The sequence below is a fragment of the Calliphora vicina genome, chromosome 2, assembly GCF_958450345.1.
Source record: "Calliphora vicina chromosome 2, idCalVici1.1, whole genome shotgun sequence".
Taxonomy (NCBI): domain Eukaryota; kingdom Metazoa; phylum Arthropoda; class Insecta; order Diptera; family Calliphoridae; genus Calliphora; species Calliphora vicina.
The window spans coordinates 81,029,939-81,044,434 of record NC_088781.1 but is presented as its reverse complement, the minus strand read 5'-3'; the positions used below and the strand labels follow the sequence as shown (position 1 = coordinate 81,044,434).

At 31.1% G+C, this 14,496-nt stretch overlaps 1 protein-coding gene across 1 annotated transcript in view; it reads left to right on the top strand.

The window, feature by feature from the left end:
- Positions 1–261: 261 nt before the first annotated feature.
- The window catches only part of LOC135950599 (transcription factor GATA-6-like), a 205,333-nt gene continuing 191,098 nt past the window's right edge, over positions 262–14,496 (top strand). Inside the window, exons 1-2 of the mRNA XM_065500132.1 lie at positions 262–265; positions 341–471. Of these exons, the coding sequence (XP_065356204.1) occupies positions 262–265; positions 341–471 (135 nt within the window). The remainder of the gene's footprint in view (positions 266–340; positions 472–14,496) is intronic.

Genomic DNA, 14,496 nt, shown 5'->3' with positions numbered 1-14,496 from the left:
GAATGGCTCTTTTAGGGCACTGCTACACGTTCAATATATATTGACCGCGATCCAATATCGCGATATTTATTGAACGTGTAGCATGCATTATTGATGGATCGCGATCCAAATCGCAGAATAACTTAATTTTGCGTGAACCACTACAAGGTTCGCGATCCAAATATCACAATATACATATATGGAACGTGTAGCAGTACCCTCAGGTTGCTTTACAAACCGACGTTTTGGAATTCCTGTTAGCATTTATTTATCAAAAACATTATGTGTGCTATTTATTAATAAATAAGTCGATAGTAAATTTTTTTTTTAGTAAATTTGTTTATATTTTAAATATTTTCAGCGAACAATACAGAATCTAATGAAACTACTCAGCTTTTACATATACTTAATCGCTCATTCGCTTATCCAACTGCTTCTCCAACGCCTTCCGTGGATGAAAAAGTACCTGAAGAACCCATAGCCCTATTAAAGGTATGTTTTACTATAAAATGTTATTTTTTGGCATTCAAATATTTTTAACGTCACACAGTGGTATGAAAAAAAGATGGAAATAAATATGTAACTTCTAAACCCTTAGTCCAATTTGAATGAAATTTCACATGCGCAAAGACGAAGTGTTGTCGAGTTTAAGTTTTGAATTTGGTTCTCATGATTTTTTTTGTCTTAAATTCCTGGCCACCACTGTATATATCAAATAAAGAAATAATTGGTTAAAAACCATGACTGAGTCCAAAGTTACATGCCTTTGAATTTACAAAAATAAAAAAGGCGATTTTTCGCTATTTTTTGGGGAAAAAAGTACTTTTATTCTTTTTAAGTTATCTAAAAATGTCTAAGAGGATGTATAATGAATTTGTACTTTTTGAAAAGCTAACTTTACATCAAATATTTTAAATGAAAATATTTGATGTAAAGGACGGGACCAGGTCCATTTAAAAAATATGTGTGTGAAGTTAAATTTCGAAATTTATAACTCTAGACACAAACCAGTTCAGTTAACAGAGTTCTGTTTAAAGGCTTACATAGTCAAATCATAAATGTCAAACATATTTTTACATTTTTTCGGAACTTTTAAAATTCACTTATAATGGATGGATGAATCTAAATTCCTAGAAATTGGGAGAAAATGGGCGGATGAATCTTGCTGGAATATTTAGGAAGGGTGTTGGTCTATTATGATCCGTGGTCATAACCTTTAACAGTGCGAGTTCTGATAGAGAAATTTAAATTTTTCGAAAACTTTAAATTTCTTGGGAGGATGAATCTAAATTTCTTGGAAATGGGAGAAGATGGGCAGATGAATCTTGCTGGAATATTTAGATAGGGTGTTTGTCGATCATGATCCGTGCTCATAACCTTTAACAGTGCGAGTTCTGATAAAGAAATTTAAATTTTTCGAAAACTTTAAATTTCTTTGGAGGATGAATCTAAATTTTTTGGAAATGGGTGAAGATGGGCAGATGAATCTTGCTGGAATATTTAGGTAGAATGTTTGTCTATCGTGGTCCGTGGTCATAACCTTTAACAGTGCGAGTTCTGATAGAGAAATTTAAATTTTTCGAAATTTTTTTTTTTTTTGGAGGATGAATCTAAATTTCTTGGAAATGGGAGAAGATGGGCAGATGAATATTGCTGGAATATTTAGATAGGATGTTTGTCTATCATGGTCCGTGGTCATAGCCTTTAACAGTGCAAAAATATTAATTTGACAGGCAATCCGCAGCTGCGGCTTGAAGAGTCATGCTTTTCTGACATGTTTTTAAACTTTAAAATTTAAAGAATTTTCAGAATCTATATGGGGCATTTCACGTCAAGTGAACCAACTTTTGAAATCGATGTCTTCCGATCGCGATGAAATTTGCACCAATGTTAGTTCTATTGGATAGTAATTCGGACACCATTTTATAGGAGGTCAAAATTTGACATTTTGGCCAAACAGGTGTTTTTTTTATCCATATAACTTATTACCTATTGTTCTTAGCAAAATGTGTCCCAAATAGTTTAGATAGCTATTTATGCAATCTTTCGAAAAAAAAAATTTAATAAAATATTTTTGATTTTTTTTTTAAATCAAAAATATTTTTGACTTTTTTTTTCAAAATGAGCCCTTTTTATTATTTTTTTTTATTTTTTTTAAGAAAGCTTAGGTCTTTTCCTAAGCGACCTATATGGTCGCTTAGTGGGATGCGAGTGGGATATCTATCAAAAAAAATATTTTGTAACTCAAGATTTAAAATTTTTTAATTTTTTTGCAAAATCAAAAACTTTGTTGACTTTTTTTAAAAAAATGGACCCATTTTTTAATTTTTTTTTGCTCAGAAGAAAGCTTATGTGTTTTCCTTTAACACCCTTTTTGTCGCTTAGTGGGATGCGAGTGGGATATCTATAAACAAATGTTTTGTAACTCAAGACATACAATTTATTACTTTTTTTTGAAAAATCAAAAACCTTTTTGACTTTTTTTTCCAAAATGGACTCTTTTTTTATTAATTTTTTTTTCTCAAAAGAAAGCTTAGGTCTTTTCCTTTAAAACCTTTTTGGTCGCTTAGTGGGATGCGAGTGGTATATCTATCAAAATAAATGTTTTGTAACTCAAGACAAAGGTTTTTAAATTTGCACTATTTTAATTTTTTTCATATTTGTTTGTAAAAATTAAACTTACGCAGAGAAACTACACACATTAGCCTTTCCGATGGTATGTAACATACCCAACTAAAATTTCATAGCCTCGATACTGTAATACCCATAATATGTTAACCTCAGGAATAAAAATCACTTTTTTTCTATGGAAATGTTGAATAATTTAATTTTGTTATTTATTTGTAATAATAATTAATTTAATATATAATAATAATAATAATAATAATAAAAAGATGAATAATTTAGTAAAATTTAATCTTAATCACAATAGATCAATTTATATAATAACTATTTTTACACATAATTTATGAAGTTTTTAAATTTTCAAATATCCATACTTTTATCCTCCTTATTTGTCACCTTTATTAGCTGCTTTTTTTTGTCAATCCTTTCTTTGCGTTATTAGATTCAGCTACTGATTTCGCTGCTGGCTTCTTTTTTGGCTTTGGAAAGAAATCGCATTGAGTAGATGCAGAAAACTTTTTTAATTTGAGTCTTCCATCGACAAGCGGTATGAAAGCATGGTATTGAGCAGTGCCATCGATTGTTACCGCAGCATCGAATCTGCTCATTAGTGTTTTCAATGTTTCCTCATGATCCTCTTGCTACTAAAAACTATTTTGGTTTCTTTACAATAATTCTTTGCCCAATGGAATAAAGCAGTCGCATCTAAGATGCGATCTTGATGAGAGCACTGGAGGCTATACTTCGCTGCATTTCTTTTGAGGTTTGCTCCAATACCATCACATGCTCCTTTACCATGAGCAGTAGGATGAAAATGCCACTCAGCTGGCATTCCAAAATCTTTTTCATGAGCTGTAAGATTTGCGAAGCTACTTTTGTTTTTAAAATGTTGACGAGCTCCGTCCGAAACGTAGTATACCTTTTCTACTGTAAATTTTGATTTTAGATAATTTAGTATTATCTTCTGGTACTCATAAACTGCAACGGTGTCATGTTTTAAATCGTCGGATATGATTGCCATACTTTTGTGTTCCAGGTTTTCTTCTTTCATGTAGTAAATAACTACTGTGAATATAGTTGCTTGGTCGTTATTGAAGTGGAATGCTTGTATGGAATCCTGAAGAACACATTTATAGTTCTCTGCGAAATCAAATGAAATGATGAATTCACCAGACTTCAAATGTGTTTTCAAGTCCTTGAAGAATGACCACTGCTCTTTGACTAAAAAGTCATGGGTTCTCAAATTTAGCAATCCTCTACACAGTTCTTCCACAAAATCATCCACATTTAAAATTATGGTTTTCAGTGTGCATCTTTCAGTCTGAAGCCAAGATTCAAATTTTAACTCCTCAATACATTCTCGATCAAAAGAGTTGATTAAATTTTCTTTGATGGATGTGGTTTCCGGGCAATTCGAACATTCACCTAAGTGGCAAGAAGTTGTAGCATTAGGACACATAGTCAATTTAAGGCAATCGCGGTAATGGTGTAAATCTTCTGATGAATCATCTTTTAAGTAATTTAAGTTGATTTCCTTCAACATCAATTTAACATTTTCATGGTAAATACAAACACATACTGTGTGAGTTCCGCTGCTTCCTTCCAAAACGCAATGTTTTGGCCTCAGTTGTGTAAATTTTGTGAATCCAATTTTGACATCCTCGTATTCAGATTGAAATGTTGCGAATAATTCATTCAGGTTACAGAGAACCATTCTCTTCTGCATTTGAACTTTCTTGCCATCGATTCGTACAGACATCCAGTCTTTCATCCCTGGCATCAGGCGACTCATATCATCTCGCTGATAAAACTGAGTTATTAGAGATTTAGTATCGCACTCCAAAGTTTTTCCCTTCTTTTTGTTTGGGAGTGTGAGAATCCCATGCTCAGCAACCAATTGTTTAGCAATTCTTGCTTTTCGTTGAGACGTTCCAAACTCAGTCATTGTTTTTGCAGAACTCCATGTTCTTGGAGCAAGCGTGAGAAGTTGAATTCTTTCAGCTTCACTCTGTGACGTTTTGTATTTCTCTTTTATTTGTTCAAGAACTTCTACTGCATCCTTATGGTATTGGTTTCGACACTCATTTGTTGAATTTGAAAAGTTAGAATAACCATCATCATCAACAGTTCTGTCTTCATTCTCGGAATTACTGTTGTCTTCATCTGGAATAACTTCAACGCAAGGCTCGTTACTATTCAAATTCGGTAATTCGTTCAACTTTCCGAGCTCTTTCCTGCATGATCCACAAATTTTCAATCGTTTTGACAGCGTAGGGAATTTTTTTAATAAGCCGTCGGAAATATTTCGCATATCTGATGATCTGTGCTTCATTTTGTTAAAGGGATTAAAACAAAAAGACGAATAAATTTCATTTTCAACCTTAGCCTTTTTAGAAGTCGTAGACATTTTGAATTTTGTAAGTATTTATGTAAATAACACACGTCTTAACTTTAACGCTGTTTCTAAAAAACTGATTTCCGTATGTCTTCAGAATGACAATAAATAGTTTTTTAAGATCATATAGGTAGTACGTTTTAATAAATGAGTCTAAAATCTTTTATTAGGGTCAAGAAGGGCTTACATACTAAAGTACCTAGTTTAACCAAATGTTACAAATAATAATAAAAATAAACCACCATATACATAAATAACCTACCTGTCAACTTCTACCTCACCACCCACTTCTTAAAGTCAAATGTCATAAAATAATAAATAAACTGGTACTTCGGAAAAGGGCCATAAAATATTTCCACTTGATTCCAAAAATTTGTTTCTGGGGCACCTGATATTTTAACAATGAAAATCACGTGCGCTGAAAACTACCTCTAGGATTGACTAAAAAAGCCGCAAGATACAAAACACAGACAAATTTTGGGGGTGGAAAATTAATAGCGGTCTGCCTCATATTGCACCCCTCCAGTGGCTATTATCGGTCAGTTGTTGTGGTTTTTATTTTTAAGGTTTTAGAAACACTTACACATAAATATGAAAAAAATCAATTTAAAAACATTTGTCTTGAGTTACAAAACATTTATTTTGATAGATATCCCACTCGCATCCCACTAAGCGACCAAAAAGGTTTTAAAGGAAAAGACCTAAGCTATCTTTTGAGAAAAAAAAAATTAATAAAAAAAGAGTCCATTTTGGAAAAAAAAAGTCAAAAAGGTTTTTGATTTTTCAAAAAAAAGTAATAAATTGTATGTCTTGAGTTACAAAACATTTTTTTTATAGATATCCCACTCGCATCCCACTAAGCGACAAAAAGGGTGTTAAAGGAAAACACATAAGCTTTCTTCTGAGCAAAAAAAATAAATTTAAAAATGGGTCCATTTTTTTAAAAAAAGTCAACAAAGTTTTTGATTTTGCAAAAAAATTAAAAAATTTTAAATCTTGAGTTACAAAATATTTTTTTTGATAGATATCCCACTCGCATCCCACTAAGCGACCATATAGGTCGCTTAGGAAAAGACCTAAGCTTTCTTAAAAAAAATAAAAAGGGCCCATTTTGAAAAAAAAGTCAAAAATATTTTTGATTTAAAAAAAAAAATCAAAAATATTTTATTAAATTTTTTAAATTTTTTTTTTCGAAAGATTGCATAAATAGCTATCTAAACTATTTGGGACACATTTTTCTAAGAACAATAGGTAATAAGTTATATGGATAAAAAAAACACCTGTTTGGCCAAAATGTCAAATTTTGACCTCCTATAACTCAGAGAGTTCTTGACCGATCTTGTTGAAAAATGGTGTCCGAATTACTATCCAATAGAACTAACATTGGTGCAAATTTCATCGCGATCGGAAGACATCGATTTCAAAAGTTGGTTCACTTGACGTGAAATGCCCCATGTAAAATAATATAAAAGTGAATGTGTGTCTGTATGTATGTATGTTTATTATTATTAGTTTAGGATCTATAGACGGCTAAACGGCTGAACCGATTTGCTTGAAATTTTTACAGTATTTTTCTCTATATCTGGAAGGAGCTACTTTTTGTTTCGAAATTTGAAGTGGGCGTGGTACCTCCCATACAAAGTTAATTTAAAATATCATATATTTTGGAAACAATAAAAGCTATAGTCCTCAAATTTTGCATGAGCAATACCACCGTTTGTATAAATATTTGAGGCCAAAATGGGAGTAGAAGCCACAGAGGGCGTGGCACCTCCCATATGATGATAATTAATAAAATCTATTATATGGGATACAATAAGAGATAGAATCCATAAATTTTGCACGGTTATTCTATCATCAATATTAATAGTTAGTACAAGAATGGGCGGACTATCAATAGTGGGCGTGGCACATCCTAACTATACTAAAAATCATATCTATGTGTATAAGTTTGATATGTAAATCAATGAAACTTTGTATGAATTACATATTTAGGCCAAAAATGGGCAAACTAGCAAAAGTGGGCGTGGCACCTTCCATAGATATAATGACAAATTATATATAGGGAAAGCTATAGCAGCTATCAATATTAATTTTTAGTACAGAAGTGCGCGGACTACCAACAATATTAAGTAAATGTTAAAATTTGTATACATTTGAAACCCTTATATATATATAAAAGTCAATGTGTGTTTGTTTGTATGATTGTTAGCGTATTTGTAATGGCACTCGACTTACAATAAGACAATTAATGAACAATCTAATCGGAGCGACCTGCCATTTGATTTTATTCGATTGCAGTTTCCTATTTGCTTAGTATTTGCAATGATAATTGATAAAGTCAGTATTTTCAAGTTTGCGGACTAAATCTAGAAAATCCATGTTTTTCACATGAACAGAAACTAATTTCAGATAGACTAACCCCCATTTTCTCAATATCTGGTTATCGTTTTTCGTAACGATAAACCTCCAATTAACATCTTTTTTTTGTATTAGAACTGTCAGTTTATCGTCACGATAAAAAATAACCAGAGATAAATATAACAGAGGTAAATATATTGTAAATCTTTACGGTACGTGTAGCGAAGCACACCGGGTTTTAGCTAGTTATATATAAATAGAGAGTTTGGAAAAGCGATTGCTGCCATTTATAAGACATCACACATCTGATAAAAAGTTTTAGCCAAGTTGTCATTACTCAATGAATAACGGTAGAAGTGGGAAGATAAGTTGTGCAGCTATTAATGGGAGGCATAAAAAGAAAAGCCAAAAAATGTATTCGCAATAAAGATTCATAAACTTACAGTTATATATTTTTTTAATCTTAATAAATTACCTTTGTATAAAATGTTAACATACGTCCACTTGGTAATGTCCACTTGGTAAAACAAACATAGCAATCTCCAAATTTCTTATCGTATTTTTCTGCAAACCCTTAGGGCACTGCTACACGATCAATATATATTGACCGCGATCCAGTATCGCTATATTTATTGAACGTGTAGCTTGCAGTATTGATGGGTCGCGATCCAAATCGCAGAATATCCTAATTTTGCGTGATTCATTACAATGGATCGCTATCCAAATACCACAATATATATTGAACGTGTAGCAGTGCCCTTATGTTAATTTAGTTCAAACATGATTAAAATCTTCGTACATATAATTAGCAATATCTCAAAATAGACTTTTTGCATTAGGCTTGACAATGTTCCGCAAATTTATCCAAGAGTGTTAGGTCTACATTTTTTCTGAATGTACCAACTTCGAAAAAAATTCAAATAAGATTAATTGGTGAAACAGAAAAATAGATAATTTCAAAACCGTTCAAAAGAGTTATCTGCCCAGCAAAAACTTCGCTTACAAAGCTACAATGTCTTTTTTAATAACTTACTTTTTAAGTAGTAAAGTCTTAAAAAAACAAAATAAACAAACAAAAAAACTGTTACTTTTTTTCAATTTGCCCATTTTTTTATTGCATGTTTATTTTTAGAACAGAAAAGAATATTGCATTACTGTATGAAAATCATTATTTGACGCACAATGAAATAACTAAGCAGTGGTGTAGTGAGTACAACAACAGCAAACGAATGGTTGGTGGTTCGATTCGTGGCTGCGACTTATTTTTTTTTTTTATTTCTTGTTTGCAAATACAAAATTCTATAAATAATAGAGACATAACTGTTATAAGAAATATCTAAAAAAAATTAGCAATAACTGTTATATTGTAAAAATAAATTTTTGTTTCTTTAAATAATAGTTATTCTCAATGAAAATAAGTTTTGCTTTTCAATCAGCCTTATCATGTAAGGCGTAGTCGTTTTACGACAGCGACAGTTTCGTACTAGATTAAATAAATTATTCAACCTGTTTCATTAATCTAGTACGAAACTGTCGTTGTCGTAAAACGACTACGCCTTACATAATAATGCTGAAAAGTATTATTCATAATAAATATTTTTTTTCGTTGCTCATAACTTTTATTTTTGATTTTTATGTTTTTGCATTGCCTTATAAGAGTTATTCATAATAAATATTTTTTTACGTTACTCATAACTTTTATTTTCGATTTATATTTTTTACGTTGCCTAAGAAGAGTTATTTATAATAAATATTTTTTTTTCGTTACTCATAACTTTTATTTTCGATTTAACTTCACCTGAAGTATCTCCACTTCAACCAATATCCGATTTTCTGATTTACAAATCGACGAATCTAAATACGTCATCGTTGTTCAGAACATCAATTAGAAAACTTGAAGTGGATTTATCTTCAGAAGATGACAAAGGCAATACATCGCGAGAGTTATTATCAGCTATAGCTGAAATAGAGAGCTTTAAACCTATGAGACTGGACGTAGAAGCCGATTTGTTGCAATATTAGGAAGAGAAAAAGGATACTTTTGCAATTTTTAAATAAATTGGTTCATATTGTCTATGCACTGCCGGCTAAACGGCTTTCTGTTGAAAGAGCATTTTCTGCTTTGCGTATTTTGTTGACTGAGAAAAGGTGCAACTTGGCGGACAATGCGTTTGCTAAAACATTGATTGTGAAACAAAATTCTTCATAATTAATAAACATACAATAAAAAACATCAATCTCATACCAAGCTTATTTTTTTCGACTTTAAAGGTTAAATTCAATGTATGTACTAATAAAATGCAATCAAGGTGGCGAAAGAAACTTCTTTTGAGTTATGAGCAACGAAAAAAATATATTCTTTAGAATAACTCTTATTAGGCAACTTAAAAACATACAAATTGAAAAAAAGTTATGAGCAACGTAAAAAAATATAAATCGAAAATAAAAGATATGAGCCACGAAAAAAAATATTTATTATGAGTAACTCTTATTTGAAAACGTAAAATTTATTAATTGATTTAAGCCTAACTTTTTCAGTCTCAAAAAATTTAATAACAGTTATTTTTGGTCTCTGATAAATAACTCTACTAACAAAACAACTTATTTCCGGCCAAAATATAAAGGATTACTTTTGGGACATCGCGAACAAAAATAATGACTTCTTGCAGTAGAAAAATAAGTAGTCGAATCGTCAAATTCCCCTTATTTTTCGGCTTATTTGTAAGTAAAGTTTTTGCTGGGTGTGATGAAATTCTGACAAAAAATAAGAAATTTAGACGTAAATGTAATAAATATTACACCGAATCTTTTTTTTTATAATTAAGTTTATTAATATCAAACGAGTTTATTCAACGTTAATCAATTTTATATATAGCAAAATTTGTCACAAATAGTTTAGATAGCTATTTTCATCAATCATTCGAAAAAAAATTAAAAATAAAAAATATTTGACTTTTGTTTTACTTTTTTTCAATTTGCAAAAAAAAAAGTCAAACATTTTTTATTTTTAATTTTTTTTTTCCAAAGATTGAAGAAATAGCTATCTAAACTATTTGGAACAAATTTGAAAATTTCATCCCGATCGGAAGACATCGGTTTTAACAATTTGTTCACTTCACATGAAATCCCCCATATAGCTACAGTAGACCGTACCTCAAAAAAAAAAATTCCCGTTCACCACCTAATATAAAGTATTTCTGCAAGGCTATTACGAAAACATTTTTTTGCCGAATGTAGATGTCGACTTTTTAAATTTTTCGTTATATCTTTAATTTTCAGTATGAGCAAAAGTTTCTAGTGAGCTTTAATTTTCTCACATTACGGGGGTACATTAGGTTGGTAGGAACAGAGATCTGGTAAATAAATACTAGAACGGGATACTTAACGCCAATGGCCCTTATAGCTTTTTAAGGATTTTTCAATTGATATGATCTATTCACAATGTGTGTGAAGTTAAATTCGAATTTAACTAGCACAGACAAAAACCACATTTTTTAACATTGATCATTTTACAGTCAACATAGCACTGTCAAGCACTTAACAGTCATCATAAATAAATTGTAGTACATGAAATATATCTGAAATATGTATCTGAAATAATTTCAGAACTATAAAAAATAAAAAAAATAATAAAAAAATAAATTTCTGACGTGAAATAAAAGTAAGATAGTAAGAATTGATATTGGAATTTAAATAAAATTGAGTTTTTTGAAAACAAAAGCTGGAGAGGATTAGTGACCATTTTGGGAACTGGGTGAAAGGTTCGCATACTACACTATATAGAAATGTTGGTGCAATGAGCACTTGTTGGAACTGTTGTAGTGGGATACCTGAAATAATATTGGGATTTGAGAAAACTTAAGTTTTTTGAAAAAAAAGCTCGAGATGATTTGTGACCATTTTGGAAACTGGGTGAATGGTTCGCATACTATACTATATGGAAGTGTTGGTGCAAGGAGCACTTGTTGGAACTGTGGTAGTGGGATATCTGAAATAATCTTGGGATTTGAGAAATTTCGACTTGAAAATGTTATTTTGAAAAATTTTCTGTAGAGGAGTTTTGTCCATTTTGGGAATTGTGTGGAAGGTTCGCATATTACACTATATAGATATGGTGGTCCAAGAGGTAATTGTTGGAACCGTGGAAGTGGGATATCTGAAATAATCTTGGGATTTGAGAAAATTCGACTTGAATAATTTTATTTTTTTAAAAATTTTCTGGAGAGGATTTTTGTCCATTTTGGGAATTGTGTGGAAGGTTCGCATATTACACTATATAGATATGGTGGTCCAAGAGGTACTTGTTGCAACTGTGGTAGTGGGATATCTGAAATAATCTTGGGATTTGAGAAATTTCGACATGAATAATTTTATTTTTTTTTTTGAAAAATTTTCTGGAGAGGAGTTTTGTCCATTTTGGGAATTGTGTGGAAGGTTCGCATATTACACTATATAGATATGGTGGTCCAAGAGGTAATTGTTGGAACCGTGGAAGTGGGATATCTGAAATAATCTTGGGATTTGAGAAAATTCGACTTGAATAATTTTATTTTTTTAAAAATTTTCTGGAGAGGATTTTTGTCCATTTTGGGAATTGTGTGGAAGGTTCGCATATTACACTATATAGATATGGTGGTCCAAGAGGTACTTGTTGCAACTGTGGTAGTGGGATATCTGAAATAATCTTGGGATTTGAGAAATTTCGACATGAATAATTTTTTTTTTTTTTTTGAAAAATTTTCTGGAGAGGAGTTTTGTCCATTTTGGGAATTGTGTGGAAGGTTCGCATATTACACTATATAGATATGGTGGTCCAAGAGGTAATTGTTGGAACCGTGGAAGTGGGATATCTGAAATAATCTTGGGATTTGAGAAAATTCGACTTGAATAATTTTATTTTTTTAAAAATTTTCTGGAGAGGATTTTTGTCCATTTTGGGAATTGTGTGGAAGGTTCGCATATTACACTTTATAGATATGGTGGTCCAAGAGGTACTTGTTTTAACTGTGGTAGTGGGATATCTGAAATAATCTTGGGATTTGAGAAATTTTGACTTGAAAAATGTAATATTGCTGGAGAGGATTAGTGTCCATTTTGGGAATTGTGTGGAAGGTTCGCATATTACACTATATAGATATGGTGGTCCAAGAGGTACTTGTTGGAACTTTAATAGTGGGATATCTGAAATAATCTTGGGATTTGAGAAATTTCGACTTGAAAATGTTATTTTGAAAAATTTTCTGTAGAGGAGTTTTGTCCATTTTGGGAATTGTGTGGAAGGTTCGCATATTACACTATATAGATATGGTGGTTCAAGAGGTACTTGTTGGAACTGTGGTAGTGGGATATCTGAAATAATCTTGGGACTTGAAAAATTTAATTTTTCAAAAAATAACATTTTCAAGTCGAAATTTCTCAAATCCCAAGATTATTTCAGATATCCTACTACCACAGTTCCAACAAGTACCTCTTGGACCACCATATCTATATAGTGTAATATGCGAACCTTCCACACAATTCCCAAAATGGACACTAATACTCTCCAGCAATATTACATTTTTCAAGTCAAAATTTCTCAAATCCCAAGATTATTTCAGATATCCCACTACCACAGTTCCAACAAGTACCTCTTGGACCACCATATCTATATAGTGTAATATGCGAACCTTCCACACAATTCCCAAAATGGACAAAACTCCTCTACAGAAAATTTTTCAAAAAAAAAAATAAAATTATTCATGTCGAAATTTCTCAAATCCCAAGATTATTTCAGATATCCCACTACCACAGTTCCAACTCATTAATAAATGAGTCTAAAATCTTTTATTAGGGTCAAGAAGGGCTTACATACTAAAGTACCTAGTTTAACCAAATGTTACAAATAATAATAAAAATAAACCACCATATACATAAATAACCTACCTGTCAACTTCTACCTCACCACCCACTTCTTAAAGTCAAATGTCATAAAATAATAAATAAACTGGTACTTCGGAAAAGGGCCATAAAATATTTCCACTTGATTCCAAAAATTTGTTTCTGGGGCACCTGATATTTTAACAATGAAAATCACGTGCGCTGAAAACTACCTCTAGGATTGACTAAAAAAGCCGCAAGATACAAAACACAGACAAATTTTGGGGGTGGAAAATTAATAGCGGTCTGCCTCATATTGCACCCCTCCAGTGGCTATTATCGGTCAGTTGTTGTGGTTTTTATTTTTAAGGTTTTAGAAACACTTACACATAAATATGAAAAAAATCAATTTAAAAACATTTGTCTTGAGTTACAAAACATTTATTTTGATAGATATCCCACTCGCATCCCACTAAGCGACCAAAAAGGTTTTAAAGGAAAAGACCTAAGCTATCTTTTGAGAAAAAAAAAATTAATAAAAAAAGAGTCCATTTTGGAAAAAAAAAGTCAAAAAGGTTTTTGATTTTTCAAAAAAAAGTAATAAATTGTATGTCTTGAGTTACAAAACATTTTTTTTATAGATATCCCACTCGCATCCCACTAAGCGACAAAAAGGGTGTTAAAGGAAAACACATAAGCTTTCTTCTGAGCAAAAAAAATAAATTTAAAAATGGGTCCATTTTTTTAAAAAAAGTCAACAAAGTTTTTGATTTTGCAAAAAAATTAAAAAATTTTAAATCTTGAGTTACAAAATATTTTTTTTGATAGATATCCCACTCGCATCCCACTAAGCGACCATATAGGTCGCTTAGGAAAAGACCTAAGCTTTCTTAAAAAAAATAAAAAGGGCCCATTTTGAAAAAAAAGTCAAAAATATTTTTGATTTAAAAAAAAAAATCAAAAATATTTTATTAAATTTTTTAAATTTTTTTTTTCGAAAGATTGCATAAATAGCTATCTAAACTATTTGGGACACATTTTGCTAAGAACAATAGGTAATAAGTTATATGGATAAAAAAAACACCTGTTTGGCCAAAATGTCAAATTTTGACCTCCTATAACTCAGAGAGTTCTTGACCGATCTTGTTGAAAAATGGTGTCCGAATTACTATCCAATAGAACTAACATTGGTGCAAATTTCATCGCGATCGGAAGACATCGATTTCAAAAGTTGGTTCACTTGACGTGAAATGCCCCATGTAAAATAATATAAAAGTGAA